This window comes from Myotis nattereri (assembly GCF_964212035.1).
Source record: "Myotis nattereri genome assembly, chromosome: 12".
In the NCBI taxonomy this organism is placed as follows: domain Eukaryota; kingdom Metazoa; phylum Chordata; class Mammalia; order Chiroptera; family Vespertilionidae; genus Myotis; species Myotis nattereri.
The window spans coordinates 38,388,767-38,403,098 of NC_138087.1; the positions used below are offsets into that span (position 1 = coordinate 38,388,767).

Below are 14,332 nucleotides of genomic sequence, written 5' to 3' on the forward strand. Positions count from 1 at the left end.
AGCTTTGAAAATTGGACTGTCCAGCATAGTAGCCACCTGCCACATGTGGATCTTAAGCACTTGAAATGTGGCTAGCCTTAATTGATATTAAGTGTTAAATGTAAAATCTGTAAGTGTAAAATATATATACATATTGCAAAGACTTGGTATGAAAGAATGTAAAATACTTCATCAATAATTTTTATATTGATTGCATTTGGAAATGACAATATTTTGCATATATGAGGTTAAATAGAACATAGTATTAAAACATTTCACTTATTTCTTTTTATGATTATTTGTACTGTGGCTTGCACTATGTTTCATTGGACAGTGCTGTTCTAGAAGCAGGCCTCCTTACACTCACTTATTCACTTAGTCACTCAACCAATATTTATTGAGGATCTTCTGTGTGATGAGCACTGGGCCAGGGAACAGCAATGCAGCAGCGAACACAGTTCCTGCACTTGGGCAGCAAGTGGCACCAACTGTGTAAAAAAAGATCCAACAGGTATCTAAAAGCAGGGACATTTAGTCAGGAATATCCTAGGTTATTAGGATGATTAGGGCCTGCAGCATTAAAAGCCAGCCCCCTATAACTTAGCACCTAACCCTGTTGTTTGAGAGCAGAATAGAATAGGTGCTGATAATGATGGCCATCCCGAGTCCCCCAGGAAACGTTATATTCCATAGGCCTGTGTAGGCTGCTGTGTGTTACGGCTGTGCGCATACAGAGCCTCTTCCTCACTGAACGGAGACACTTTGGAGGGTAGTGACCATGGTATTTAACCTTCGTCTCACTCAGGAGCTCCCACACAGAAGATACTAAACAACATATGGAATGATATGAAATATACATCAATGTATACTCATTTAAGAAAGCAATTAAGTATATAATATAGTTTAAAAAGAGTTCTGCCCTGAGTGCTTAAAAAACAAAGTTTGTCACTTAAGCTTAAGCTTTAGTAATTAAAAACAAAAAATAGTCCCTCTCCGGATATAAATTCATGATGATATAAACAAGAAGTTCTGGCATATCCAAATTAAATTCTGTCTCAGGAGCACCAAGAGTGAATATTGCAGAAGCGGTCCGACCCTGGACAGCACTGACCGGCCGCGGCCACAGTCACCCATGTTTCCTCTCCTCTGAAGTGCTGCACAAGGCATTCCGAGTTGTCAGTACAAAAAGCACACGTTGCAATGGGAAACTTTTTGTTTACAACTCTTAGTACATTTTTAGTACCAGTCAAGGTAATCAGTCATATTAAAAATATATAACTTAATTCTCAAATAATAATTTTGTTCATCTTTCTCCTAAAGTACATTGTCACAAGAAGTCAAAGAAGACTGTATGTGATATGCATATGCTAGCGTACAGCACAGTGTGCTGATATGAAAGCAGAGATATTACCCTTTTATAAAGATAAACTTGGTCCCACTGAGGAGGAGAGAAAGAATGAACAAGCTGTAGCATAAGAAAAAATGCAAAGCACCAGGAAAATGGTTTCAATTTAAGGGAATGCCGCTCAGAGTACCATGTATCTCCTAAATCAGTGCGAGTGTGTTCCTCTAGAAACACAGGTTAAATTAACTTACCAGTAACAATAAAGCAAAAACAACTGTATAACAATAGTTCACCGCTACCAAAAGGGTAATGAGGTCACAAATAATTAATCTGTCCCCAAGTTTCCAACCATCATGGTTCTTAGATCCTTAAGGCCCTCACAGATTTGTTGAACATGGTTTGCACCCCCGAACGCTCACCCTCCTTTCCCATAAAGTGGCGATGAATGAGTATCACTCTGAATAGGCTGGTGGGCAACTTTCCCATTTTCCCTTGGGAAATTTGATCCTGTAAATCCTAATACCGGCCAGAGGAAGTCACCTTCCAGGTAGACAGTAACTGACCACTCGGCAGGAGACGTGTTTATGTCTTGTTTTGTTCAACACTGTGGAAAACGATTCTTTAATAAATACACAAGCATTCTGATTAACCACCCTCGGCTACCCTCACCCCCCCTCCTAAATGGACAAAATACCCCATGGGGTCACTTGGACCCCAAATCTTCTAGAGTGCTGTCTGGCCAGGGAGCATGAGTCTGTCCTGCGTGGCCAGCGTCCAGTGGTTTCAGTACCGGTGCGTCCTTCTCTGGGGTCGCAGAGCCTGTCTCCGTGGGTGTAGACCGCTTTTCTTAGCTGCCTTGTGACAACTGGGTTTCACATTTCCTGAAACTAGATCTGTGGAAGGAGTCTCTGAAATTAAGGAGAGAGACAGAAAAAGAAAACAGAAGTAAGAAAGATCAATTTGCTTTTGAAAGAGAGGGAAGGGGAAATCACCCACTCGAAAAGGACATCAATCACGGGGTACTCAGTAACAGGTAAGAGAAGGTGTGAGATCCCTTCTCGCTGTGCCAGAAAATACCCGGGCGGGCGGTAAGTCAGCCTGGGAAGACGGCCGGCCAACAGCCAGCAGGAGGGGTCCCGGAGAGCTTAGGAGAAGGGACAGGGAGGATCAGGATGGAAGCAGAACAGACTGAGCTCAGGCAGCTCCCCTGACGCTAGCCCACTCGCAGCCCTCCCTCTGAGTCCTGTTGTGTGCAGTGGAGCGTGCCCTGTTGCTGGGCCCCAAGCCCTTATCCTTTACCCCAGGAAGAGGCCTTCTCCGCCAGCTCTTACCTCTTTTGACTTTCAACTCGGAATATCGGCTTGTAGAGATCTGGAATTTTCCGCTCAATCATGGGCCTGAGGTTTTCTTTCAGCTTATTGTAGTTCTTTTTGAGTTCCTGCTGATATTCCCTCTGGTCAGCTGTGATGAGACGCTTGTTTTTCTCCACGGCCTCACCACATCTGAGATACACATATCAGGGTGGGGAGAAAATGAGGTTTCATTTCATAGGTGTGTGAAGCATTTAGAAATAAGGGATGACGATATGATTAACTTTTTTGTTGTTGTCGCTGTTAATTCTCACCTGAGGATATTTTTCCACTGATCTTTAGAGAGAGTGGAAGGGAGAGAGACAGAGAGAGAAACATCGATGTGAGAGAGACACATCGATTGGTTGCCTCCCATACATGTCCTGACCAGGGCCAGGGATCCAGCCTGCAACCAAGGTATGTGCCCTCGACTGGAATCAAACCCAGGACTCTTCAGTCCGCAGGCCGATGCTCTATCCACTGAGCCAAACCTGCTAGGGCTCAATTAACATTTCTTGAGTAACCTTCAGAGTGTTTGCAAACTTGACAGCCCATCAGGATCATCTGGGTGGCTTTTAAAAATGCAGATATCTGGCCCCACCTCAGACTTGATGAATCAGAATCTCTCAGGGGCAGCACCCAGGAATCTGTATTTTTGAAAAGTTGCCCAGGCGATCCTGATGCTCAGATTCACTATGTGCTAGGCGCTATTCAAGGAACTTCACATCCATTATCTGGTTAATTTTTTTCCGCAAACCTGGGAAGTCTATGTTTATCTCTATGTTGTCCCTGAAGCTCAAAAATGTTAGGTTGCTTGCCGAAGATAACACTGCAAGGAAGCGGTGGATCCAAGATTCAAACTCAGGTCACTGAAGAGCGGAACCTCTTATGCTCACAAAAACGTCCCTGTGATTTATGGTGACAGGGCAGACACAGCAGGTGCCATTCAGGCCCCCCCCCCCCCCCCTGCTACCTACACATGGAAATGCTGAGAAAGCAAAGCAAAAATCTGTTGAAAGAGAAAGGGAAACCCCAGGTGCCAGAAAGGAAGAGAAAAAGCAAAATCAAAGTGACAGCAGAAGCTGGTGCCCTGGCAGACGCAAGGAGGACCGCCTGTTAGGATGCTAAGATTGCCTACAGGCCCTGGAGGCTGGAGCAGGAGGTGGGTTTCAACGGCCACACAAGGTAAGTGAGGAAGCCTTGGCCAGGGCAAGTGGGATTCCGCATATGCCACCTGCTTATAGTTCAGAGCCCTGAAAAGCTACCCCATCTGTGAGAAAGGGTCTAGAAAAAGGCTGCAAACTGTCCAGAGAGGTGGAATGGAAGTTTATTATCAGCTTGGGGCCATTAATAGGAAAGAAAGTCACCTAAAGAAACTGAAATTCTAGGCTTACACCACATGTGGGTATGAGTTACTAATTTACATTCCTCTCTTGTGGGTGCTCCCATTAACTATAAAACCAGACCAAGATTATTAAAATCCCTAAGGCTCAGATGGGAATAGATGTAAGGTTGCTTTGGAGGAACAGTTTCTTAATCAGGGCCCATGGGCTACCCTCGATAGAACAACCCTTACCAAAGATGAACTCATAATAAAAAATTACAAACCACCCAAGGAAACCAACTACCATGAGGGAGAACCAACAGATGCAACAAGGAGGAGAATTACCCCAATAAGAATCAGGGACAACAGAATAATGTAGAAAAACCAAAGTTAATATAGATGTCTAAGAAGAGGTATAAAATCCATGATTTAAAAAGTGGAAGAGTATGAAAAAAGAGACCAGGAAAATTTCAGAAAAGACCAAATAGAACTTCTAGAAATAAAAATGTAGTCACTAAAATAAAGAGAAAAATCTCAATGGACAGGTTAAACAATAAACTAGACACAACTGGAGAACTCGTGAACTATGTGACAGATCTAAGGAAATCATCAAAGAGATTTTAAAAAATTTTAAATATGAAAAAAATGGTTGAAAAATCTGGAGATACCATGGAGATGCCCGACCTACATCTAAAAGAATGTTTAAAAGAATGCAAAATAAGAGGCAATATTCCGAGATAACAGCTGATAATTTCCCAGAATTGAAAAGAGACAGAAATTCTCTAATCAACAAAAACAGACTGATACCTAGCCCCACCATGGTGAACCTGCAGAGCATTAAAGAAAAAATATTAAAAACTTGTGTTTATTGCCTAGCCAGTATGGCTCAGTGGATTGAGCATCAATCCCATGCATCAAGAAGTCACCAGTTTGATTCCCACTGAGGGCACATGCCCAAGTTGCAGGAGGTATGTGCAGGAGGGGGTGTGCAGGAGGCAGCTGATCAATTTTTCTGTCTCATTGATGTTTCTAGCTCTCTCTCCTTCTTCTTCTCTATCTAAAAAAATCAATAAAACACAAAAAACCCAAACTTGTGTTTATCAAACTTGTGGACAATCAAGCCTAGTTTTTTCATGGTTTCCCACAGTATGGTATATACCAAGGAAGAAACTCATATTATTTAAACATAATAAATCTTGCCCTTTATACTGTTCTACTCAAGGGAACTTACGAATCAACAAACCTTGAAGGGACAACATAATGGGTGAAATTTAGTCATCCTTCAGATGACTAGGATTCCAGTGATCAACGTGGTTTAAACTGTTTTCCTAACAGTGGTGCTAAATTTCACTTAAGTTATGGGGATACTCAGACCTGATTATCAAATTCTTCCTGTTACCACTGCACACATTTTCAGGATAACAGTGGGGCAGGGGAAAGTTATCTGGCTTAGGCAAAAATAAGTCTATGGCCATAGCTTCATCACAGAATTAGCCTGCTGTGGAACACAGAGTTGATTTAACTCAGCCAGAAGCCAAAAGAACTCCCTTAACTGGATTTTTTTTAATTCATCTTTTAAGTTTGACATTAATTGAAGCAAATTGTAGGATATCTAAGGTTATAGATCAAAGATTTCAAGGAAGGGGAAGGAAGGGCATGTAGCCTTAGAATCCCGAGAAATCAACATTGCCCTTGTTATTTTTTATGGCTTCTTAACAGACAGTTATGAACTACTACATATGTAAAATACAGTCAGTTTCAGGGTGACTCTGAGGCCCAGGTTTGTAGCACAGGAGGATTACAAGAGGCCGGCGGGAGCTGACTGCTAACTTGGGGATGTCTACTCTAACAAAACGGGAGAATTAACTAAATCCTCGGTAGTCTGTGTTATCAAAAGGAACAATAGCTAGCTAACATATACTATGTACTATCTGCCCTAGACTGGGCTAAATGCTTTACATGCAGTCAGAGATGGGGTTGAAACCCAGTTGCTACTCCTCAGCGCAATGACAGCCATTGGAATCCTGTTTTCTCATCTTTAAATGATTAGTTTGAATCCTTAAACTAAGATATTGTATTTCCCAAAGTGCCAAAATCTCCTGTTTGATGAACTTTCTATAAATACATGGACAAAACTTCTCTCAGGCTGTTCACAGATCAAAAAAATTAATTTGCTATGGAAGAGCAAATCAAGGGAGGATTTAATGTGTGGAAAAATTAGCATTCACTTTAGGCTAAAGGCGAAATACATTAAATGCATCAGAAAGGGTACATTTTGAAACTTAAAATTTAGCTCTTAGTAATTATGGAAGTTTATTTACCATATCCTCTTTTTCCTGTAGGTATTGAGGGACAGACTTTTTATTTTTTTATTTTTATTTTTAAATGTATTTTATTGATTTTTTACAGAGAGAAAGGGAGAGGGATACAGAGTTAGAAACACCAATGAGAGAGAAACATCAATCAGCTGCCTCCTGCACACTCCCTACTGGGGATGTGCCCGCAACCAAGGTACATGCCCTTGACCGGAATTGAACCTGGGACCCTTGAGTCCGCAAGCTGATGCTCTATCCACTGAGCCAAACCGGTTAGGGCAAGTGACAGACTTTATAAAAAATTCTTCATTGTTTAAAGTATTACATAAATCTCCTTTCCCCCCATTGACCTCTACCCAGCCACTCCCACCCTCCAGCACATGCCCTCAGCCCCCTACTGTCTGTGCCCATTGATTATGCTCATATGCATGCATACAAGTTCTTTGGTTGATCTCTTACCTCCCTCCCTTCCCCCTCCCCCCCCGCTTCCCTCTTAGATTGGACAGTCTGATGCTTCTATGACTCTGGCTCTATTTTTGTTCATCAGTTTATGTTGTTCATTATATTCCACAAATGACTGAGATCATGTGATATTTGTCTTTCTGCAACTGGCTTATTTCGCTTAGCATAATGCTCTCCAGGTCCATCCATACTGTTACAAATGGTAAGAGTTCCTTCCTTTTTGCAGCAGCATAGTATTCCATTGTGTAGATATACCACAGTTTTCTAATGCACTCATCTGTTGATGGGCAGTTAAACTGTTTCCAAATCTTAGCTATTGTAAATTGTGCTGCTATGAACATAGGGGTGCATATATCCTTTCTGATTGGTGTTTCTGATTTCTTGGGATATATTCCTAGAAGTGGGATTACTGGGTCAAATGGGAGTTCCATTTTAATTTTTTGAGGAAACTCCATACTGTTCTCCACAGTGGCTGCACCAGTCTGCATTCCCACCAGCAGTGCAAGAGGGATCCTTTTTCTTCACACCCTCACATTTTCAGAATTTTTCTTTTGGGTTTGAAAACTGCTAAAATCTAGTCAGGATGGTTAAGGAACATTGCCAGCCAATTGTATGCTGTAAATTACAAGCCTTAGGGATGGGATGTTCTTTTTTCTAACTGGAAAAGGAAATGATGTAATACAACACATTATTCTACTACTGAAAATCTTTAATGATTTTGCTGGTTTCTAAAATAGTGTAAGTTTATGTATATACTAGAGGCCGGGTGCACAAAATTTGTACATGGGGTGGGGGGAGTCCCTTAGCCCACCTGCACCCTCTCGCAATCCGGGACCGCTGGCTCCTAACTGCTTGCCTGCCTGCCTGCCTGATTGCCCCTAACCACTTGCTTGCCTGCCTGATCACCCCTAACCACTCTGCCTGCCTGCCTGATCACCCCTAACTGCTCACCTGCCTGCCTGATCGCCCCTAACTGCGTCTGCCTTGGCCCTGCCGCCACGGCTTCATCCGGAAGGGCATCCGGAAAGTTGTTCGGCTGTCTGGTCTAATTAGCATATTATGCTTTTATTATTATAGATGAAAGAAGAATAAGCCATGAGGGCGAGATCCACATGATGGATGAATGGCCTTAGGAGGAGAAATGCCAGAGAGCTTTCTCCCTCTTCCTGTCTCCACCATGTGAGGATGCAGGGAGAAGGTGGCCATTTATAAGACGGCAAGAGGGTCCCCACCAGGTACTGAATCTGCCAACACCTTCATCTTGGCCTCCCAGCCTCCAGCACTGTGAGAAATCAATGGCTATTGTTCAAGTCACTTGATCTACGGCATTTTGTTAGACCAGCCGGAGCTGACCAAGACAGAAATATAAGAAGAAAATTTAAACACAGATTGGCAGTGTCTAAAAGGGTTTTGGTGCTTTGGGGAGCAGAAGGGGTGGAAACAGAATGTTGTATCTCTCCATCTTGGGTCCTGAAACCCTGAGATGTTTTTTTCTTATCGTAGGAAAAGGTAGGAGGGGATTGAAGTCCCAACTTGGCAGCCATCTGAAGAGCTGCACAACGGGCTGCAGCAGTGGGCCTGCCAGCTTCTTTATGGCTGAGTCAGAAAGGCCAGGACCCGCTGCGGTGCGCCTGGCCCGCGTACATTTCCGCTATTAGCAGTCAGTGTCGGAAGGTGCACTTATGTTCACTCTGCATATCTGGGCTTATCGACCTGCAGCCCAAGTCTGCGGAGAAGCTGGGGCTCACTCGAGGGAAAACCTGAGTGCTGTTCACGCCCCCAGACATTTTCTACTCCTGCTCACCTCTGCTGCCTGAAAGCAGAGTGGGGGAGAAATAACAAGATCCAAACCACTGGACAAAATCGTTACTCTATTCATTAAAAAGCTGTCACGCGCAGATTGGACCTGAGAAGCAATAAAGCGAAGAGGGGAAAGGAAGGCTCCACACCTACCACTAGTATTGAGGTTGCAACTGACAGATCATAACATTTACCAATTGTAAATGCACTGTTGATGAGTTTTACTGAATTGGGTGAGTTTTACTAGAGATTCTGATTCAGTAGGTCTGGCTGGTGCCTGAGAATTTGCCTTTGCAGCAAGTTCTCAGGTGCTGCTGACACTGCTGGCCTGGGGACTACACTTTGGGAACCTCTGCTCTACTGAACCCCTAGTCATTTCCCTTCTTACCGCATGATGAATTCCTTAAAGCATAATCTCAACTTGTTGTGATGTCGATAGAGTTTTGGGTCAGCTGGAATTTCGGCCAAAAACACTTGGGCTACTTCCAGTGGTCCCTGAAGGAGAAAGCAGGAAAATAATACTCACATTGGAAATAAAACGACATTACTTGGAAGAAAATATTGGCACGATTTCTTAATTTGAACATTTAATTTTGTAGTTGGTTTGATCAAAACAAATAAAAATATAAAGGGAGGTCTTAAACTCTTCAGGGATCTTTGATTCTCAAGGAGGAGTCTGGAGTTTTCAGAGAATTCTCAGAAGCATAAACATATTTTCTTAATCAAATGCTACTAATAATAGGTTTCCTTGAATATATAAAGATAACGATGCTTCATCGAAGGGTATGTGCTTTGAGTTGCTTTTATAAAAATGGGGATTGTCTTGCTCCTTCCATTCAGATTCATTTGCTCAGTTGCCCTAGAGGGGAATGTAGAGCACATATGTAGTCCATGGTTGTGGGCTGATACAGTCTTCTATTTTCATCAAAGGATTGGGACTTACAAAAGCAAAAGCTTCCTAATATTTTCTGATCTTGGAAATATAATAGTCATTTCTCCTCTCTGCTATTTTTGTTCCCTTGACGTTATGTGGACACAGAATTTTGTAGGGGAGTCCAATTGTGCTGAGTGAGGAAAGAGTCACGGTGCTCAAGAGTTTCTGAGTGTGGAGGTGTGGACAAGAGCGGATTTAGATCCGAAATTAAAGTGGTCCATTGGACAGAGTACTAAGCTGGCGTCTTCCTCCATCTGAGACTGGGTTAATTAATCCATGCTGAATTTGGGAGTCAGGATTCTAACCGGTCTGAGAAGATCCAGTCTGACCTAAAGTGGCCCAAGAAACCTGGTCCCAGGTCACTCCTGGTTAGCAAGGCTCCTGGCATGCTGGCTTCATCTGATGACTGACCCAGAAGTTGCATGTTCCAGACCCTTTCCTCATTCTCCTACAGGTTTCTTAGATTAGCCTCAAGCCCTGCAACAACTCTGGCTAAGTTGGTCATGACTAAGCATTCTTCAGTAGGACCCCAGGTCTCAATCATATTGCTGAGTCTGGTCCCAAGTCAGAAAATGCTACTCCTTGGATAAGTGGTTCTCAACCTGTGGGTCGCGACCCCTTTGGGGGTCCAACGACCCTTTCACAGGGGTCACCTAAGACCATCGGAAAACACATCTATAATTACATATTGTTCTTGTGATTAATCACTATGCTTAAATTATGTTCAATTTGTAACAATGAAATTGGGGGTCACCACAACATGAGGAACTGTATTAAAGGGTCGCGGCATTAGGAAGGTTGAGAACCACTGCCTTAGATGGTCCACTCAATCTCCAGGGTTTCTTTTCTACCTTGGGTTGTTGCATAAGCAGAAGAGGTCACTCAAAGTGTTCTGAACCTCACAAGTCTTCAGCCCAAATTGAGGAACATTATTTGTGTGCTGGTCAGACTCCCCATGAACCTCAAGGAAGGAAGGTGCAAACATAGGAAAATCAAAATAATAAGAACCAGAGGAGCTGCCACTAGCTCGTTTTGCTGACCTGATTCACGGTAGCTCCGACGGAGCCCTGCAGCACCATCTGAAGCATCTTGGCGTCAGGGGGCTCTTGGTGAATGGCAACGGCCAGCTGCAGGGTCTTCTTCTTCATATCTTCAATGGCAACTTCGATTGGTGTCAAAACAAACTGAACGTAAGACAGAAATGTAGGAAAGTCACTTTCAGATCTTATAAGCCATGGAAAACCTGGAGCTATGACTGAGGGCACCTGGATTTGAAGAGAAACTAGGAGACTTTCAGAGTAATTTAAAATAATCTGGAAAGGTTAAGAGGAAGGAAGGGCCTAACATTTTTTGAGTGCTTATTATGTTCCAAGAACTTTGCATACGCTTATTATTTACTCCTTTAAACAACCTCCTTCTTTTCTCTATTTTATAGTCCAAGAGGGAGTTGTAAGGTGAAGACAGTGCCATAAAAATGACACAGGTAGTAAGCGAGAAGGCCAGAATCTGATTGTAATAATGTCTACATTTAAAATCCATGCTATTAAAAATAGAGCACTCAAGATTTTCTTTCCCACTATAACGCAAGATTTTGGCATCAGTTGTGCCTTCTCCAACTACCCTGAAGGTGCATTCCTAGTAAACAGAATTCTCTCAAGGGTCAATCTGCTGGCTGCTAAGTTCTGCTGGTTTAAGATATGATCCTTCCTGAATGTTATGAGTGAATTCATGTCCCCCTAAGTTTGTAAGTCAAAGTCTTAAGCCCTAGTACTTCAGAATGTGGCCTTATTTGAGATAAGGTCTTTACAGAGGTAACCAAGTTAAAGGTGGTCATTAAGAAGGGCCCTAATCCAGTATGACCTAGGTCCCTATAAGAAGAGGACATCTGGACCCAGAGACATGCATAGAGGAAAGATAATATGAAGACACAGGGAGAAGGTGGCAAGTCAAGGAGAGAGGCCTCAAACAGATCCTTCCCTCACAGCCCTCACAAGGAACCAGCCCTGCCAATACTTTGAATTTTGACTTCTGGCCTTCAGAACTAGGAGGCAATAAATATAGCAGATGCCTTCTGTTATTTGAGCCACGCAATGTGGGACTTTGTTAAAAGAGCCCTAACAAATGAATATATTGAAGTTCTCAGAGAACAACAGATGGCCAAGAAAAATTATAAAGGCTCCTCTTGGGACCATGGGTTTATTTTTGGGCTATGCCTTTATGTCCTAGTGTTCCAAAGTCCAAAACAATAAGAAATACCGCAGATACCTTTGAAACCATCCTCCTCTTAACGGAGTCACTAGTTCAGGCTTTCCTTGCCCTTGTGAAACCCACTATCTGACGCGCTTGCTGAACACCTGAGCATGTGGGCCACTCTCCAATGAGCTCAGTCACTTCTGCTTCTGCCTGGTGAGGTGTGTAGTCATCACAATTCACCTGTGTTTATTAACCAACTTGATTATGCCTGTTATACTTGTTATTTGAATGACCTAATCTAATAATGCTCAAACTATGGGTGTGGAAAGGGAAAGAGTTGTTTCTATGAAAACCAAGCTGATTGCTTGGGCAAAGCGCTATGAAAAGTAGTTGCTATAAAGATTCCTGCCATATTAGGTGTGCACAAGACAACTATAAAAGGCTAGGGTTAAAAAAAATCATAAAAATCCAGGAGGATTCTGCCGGCAAGGATCTTTAAACTCTCACTCTGCTTTATATAAATAAAAACTGAAAGTTATAGACAGTGCATTATGGTTGGGGTTTACATAAGACAATGCTGAACTGTGATAGCCCAACCCAAAATCACAGAGAAGGTTTGGCCTTGTATGAAATAAATGACAAATAAGTGTACATGGGTGTGTTTTAAAGTAAAACTAAAATGTTTAAAGTACGGTTAATTTTGAACGATCTGTGGCCTGAGATACTTTCTTGATCAGTCCCATGGATGAGCCGTCTCCCATATACAGAACCCCAGAAGAGAGACGGGTCCTTTCTGTCAGTACAGATGAGGAAACTGAATGAAGACAGGGGGCTGAGCAATGTCGCAGGAGGAAGCTGGGCCTGGGAGGCAGTGGGCCTCCTTATCCACTTTGCAGGGAGCCCTTCCTCCAGCTTCACCCCTTGTCCCTGGGGCTGATTGCCTGCCATTCCTGTCTCTAATAACTAACCACCCGACTGCACCTAATTCACCTGTAAGCCTTTACAGATATAAAGACTTAATACAAAGTGTTTAAAATGTAAATATATACAGTTCATACAAATGTATCACTAAAATACACATTTAAATTATACTTCTGTAAACATTTATATTAAAGATAGAACTTTAAAATAGAAACTACTTAAATATAAAGTTGTGCTATGAAATACGTAGCTGCCTCAATGGAATTCCCTGGCACCACAAGAATGAGAGAACAGCCTCTCTCTGAAATGGTATTTCCAGTGTGTCCCTTTTTAGATTTCACTCCAGTCTGCCATGAGGGAGGGTTGCGTTGTCCACTCATTCGGTGGCAGCCTCAGTCCAGAGCCCGTCCCCAGCGGGGCCCAATACCTCCTCCTTCTGGATGACGCTGATGCGGGTCTTGATGTAGGGGAAGGCGTGCATGGTGGTCAACACGGTATTCCGCCGGTACTGCTCGTGCAGCTCTCCCCGCGGCCGCCCCTCCAGGGTGAAGGGGGTGGTGTACATGAACCTCCGCAGGTTGAAATTCTTCTCAAAGTAGGTTACCCTGTCTTTCATCTCATACTCATCAAAGTAAGGCTCCACAAAAGTGATTTGTATGTAGGCCTGAGGGAGAAAAGGCAGGGGAAGGAGGAGATGAGCGATTCTGCAAACAGCCAGCCAGGACGCACTGGGGAGGCATGCTGGAACCAGCGCCGAGGCACCGCCCTCTGCGTTCCCTGCGGCCACAGAAGCTGAGTGCATCGGGGAGACTTCAGCAGTCAGCCAGGCCTCCTCTCCACCCCAGGGAGAGAGAGCACAGCGAGGAGGAGAGGGCAGTGTGTCTCTGTAGAGTCACATCCACAGGCCACCCCTCGTGACTGATCCAACTGGAACTTGGTATGAGAGTTTGCAAACCGCTAGTCCAAAGGGACAAACTTTCCTTCCCAGAACAACCATGACTGCTGCACATTTGGTAGCATGGCCAAACGAAATGAAACGGACAACACCAAGTGCTGACAAAGATGGGGAGCAGCTGAAACTTTCATACACTGATGGTGGGACTGCAGAATGGTACAGTCACTTTACCAAACAGTTAGATTACACTGACCACACGACCCAGCAATCCCACTCCACGAGCATTCCCAAGAGAAATGGAAACGTATGTTCAAATAAAAACCTGTACACAAATGTCTGTAGCAGCATTATTCAGAATAGACAAAACCAAAAACAACCCAAATGTTTCTCAAGTGGGGAATGGATAAACAAATGGTGGTACATCCAGGCAATGGGATACTACTCGGCAATACCAAGAGTCAAACTACCACATCATGGATGAGTCTCAAGTGCGCTGTGCTAAGTGAAAGAAACCAGACTCAAAAGGCTATCATGGGATTCCATGGATTTCCTGTAGAATTCCATTGACATGACGTTCTGGAAAAGGAACAATTGCAGAGACAGAATACAGATCAGTGAGTGGCAGGGGCTTAAAGCAAAGGGAGGAAATGGCCACAGAGGTGCACAGGGAAATACTTTGGGGTGATGCAATTCTTACGTATCTTGATCATGGTGGTGGTTACATGTGTTTGTCAAAACTCACAGAACACCAAAAGAGCCAATTTTTATTGCATGTACCCCATTAAAACACACACACACACACACACACACACACG

The 14,332-nt window shown here is 43.4% G+C and overlaps 1 protein-coding gene across 1 annotated transcript in view; it reads right to left on the reverse strand.

Moving 5' to 3' along the window:
* Positions 1-280: 280 nt before the first annotated feature.
* DOCK8 (dedicator of cytokinesis 8) overlaps positions 281-14,332 on the reverse strand; it is a 198,287-nt gene continuing 184,235 nt past the window's right edge. Inside the window, exons 44-48 of the mRNA XM_081102903.1 lie at positions 13,050-13,286; positions 10,549-10,692; positions 8,963-9,069; positions 2,656-2,826; positions 281-2,232 (exon numbers count right to left, since the gene is read on the reverse strand). Of these exons, the coding sequence (XP_080959029.1) occupies positions 2,172-2,232; positions 2,656-2,826; positions 8,963-9,069; positions 10,549-10,692; positions 13,050-13,286 (720 nt within the window). The 3' untranslated portion in view covers positions 281-2,171. The remainder of the gene's footprint in view (positions 2,233-2,655; positions 2,827-8,962; positions 9,070-10,548; positions 10,693-13,049; positions 13,287-14,332) is intronic.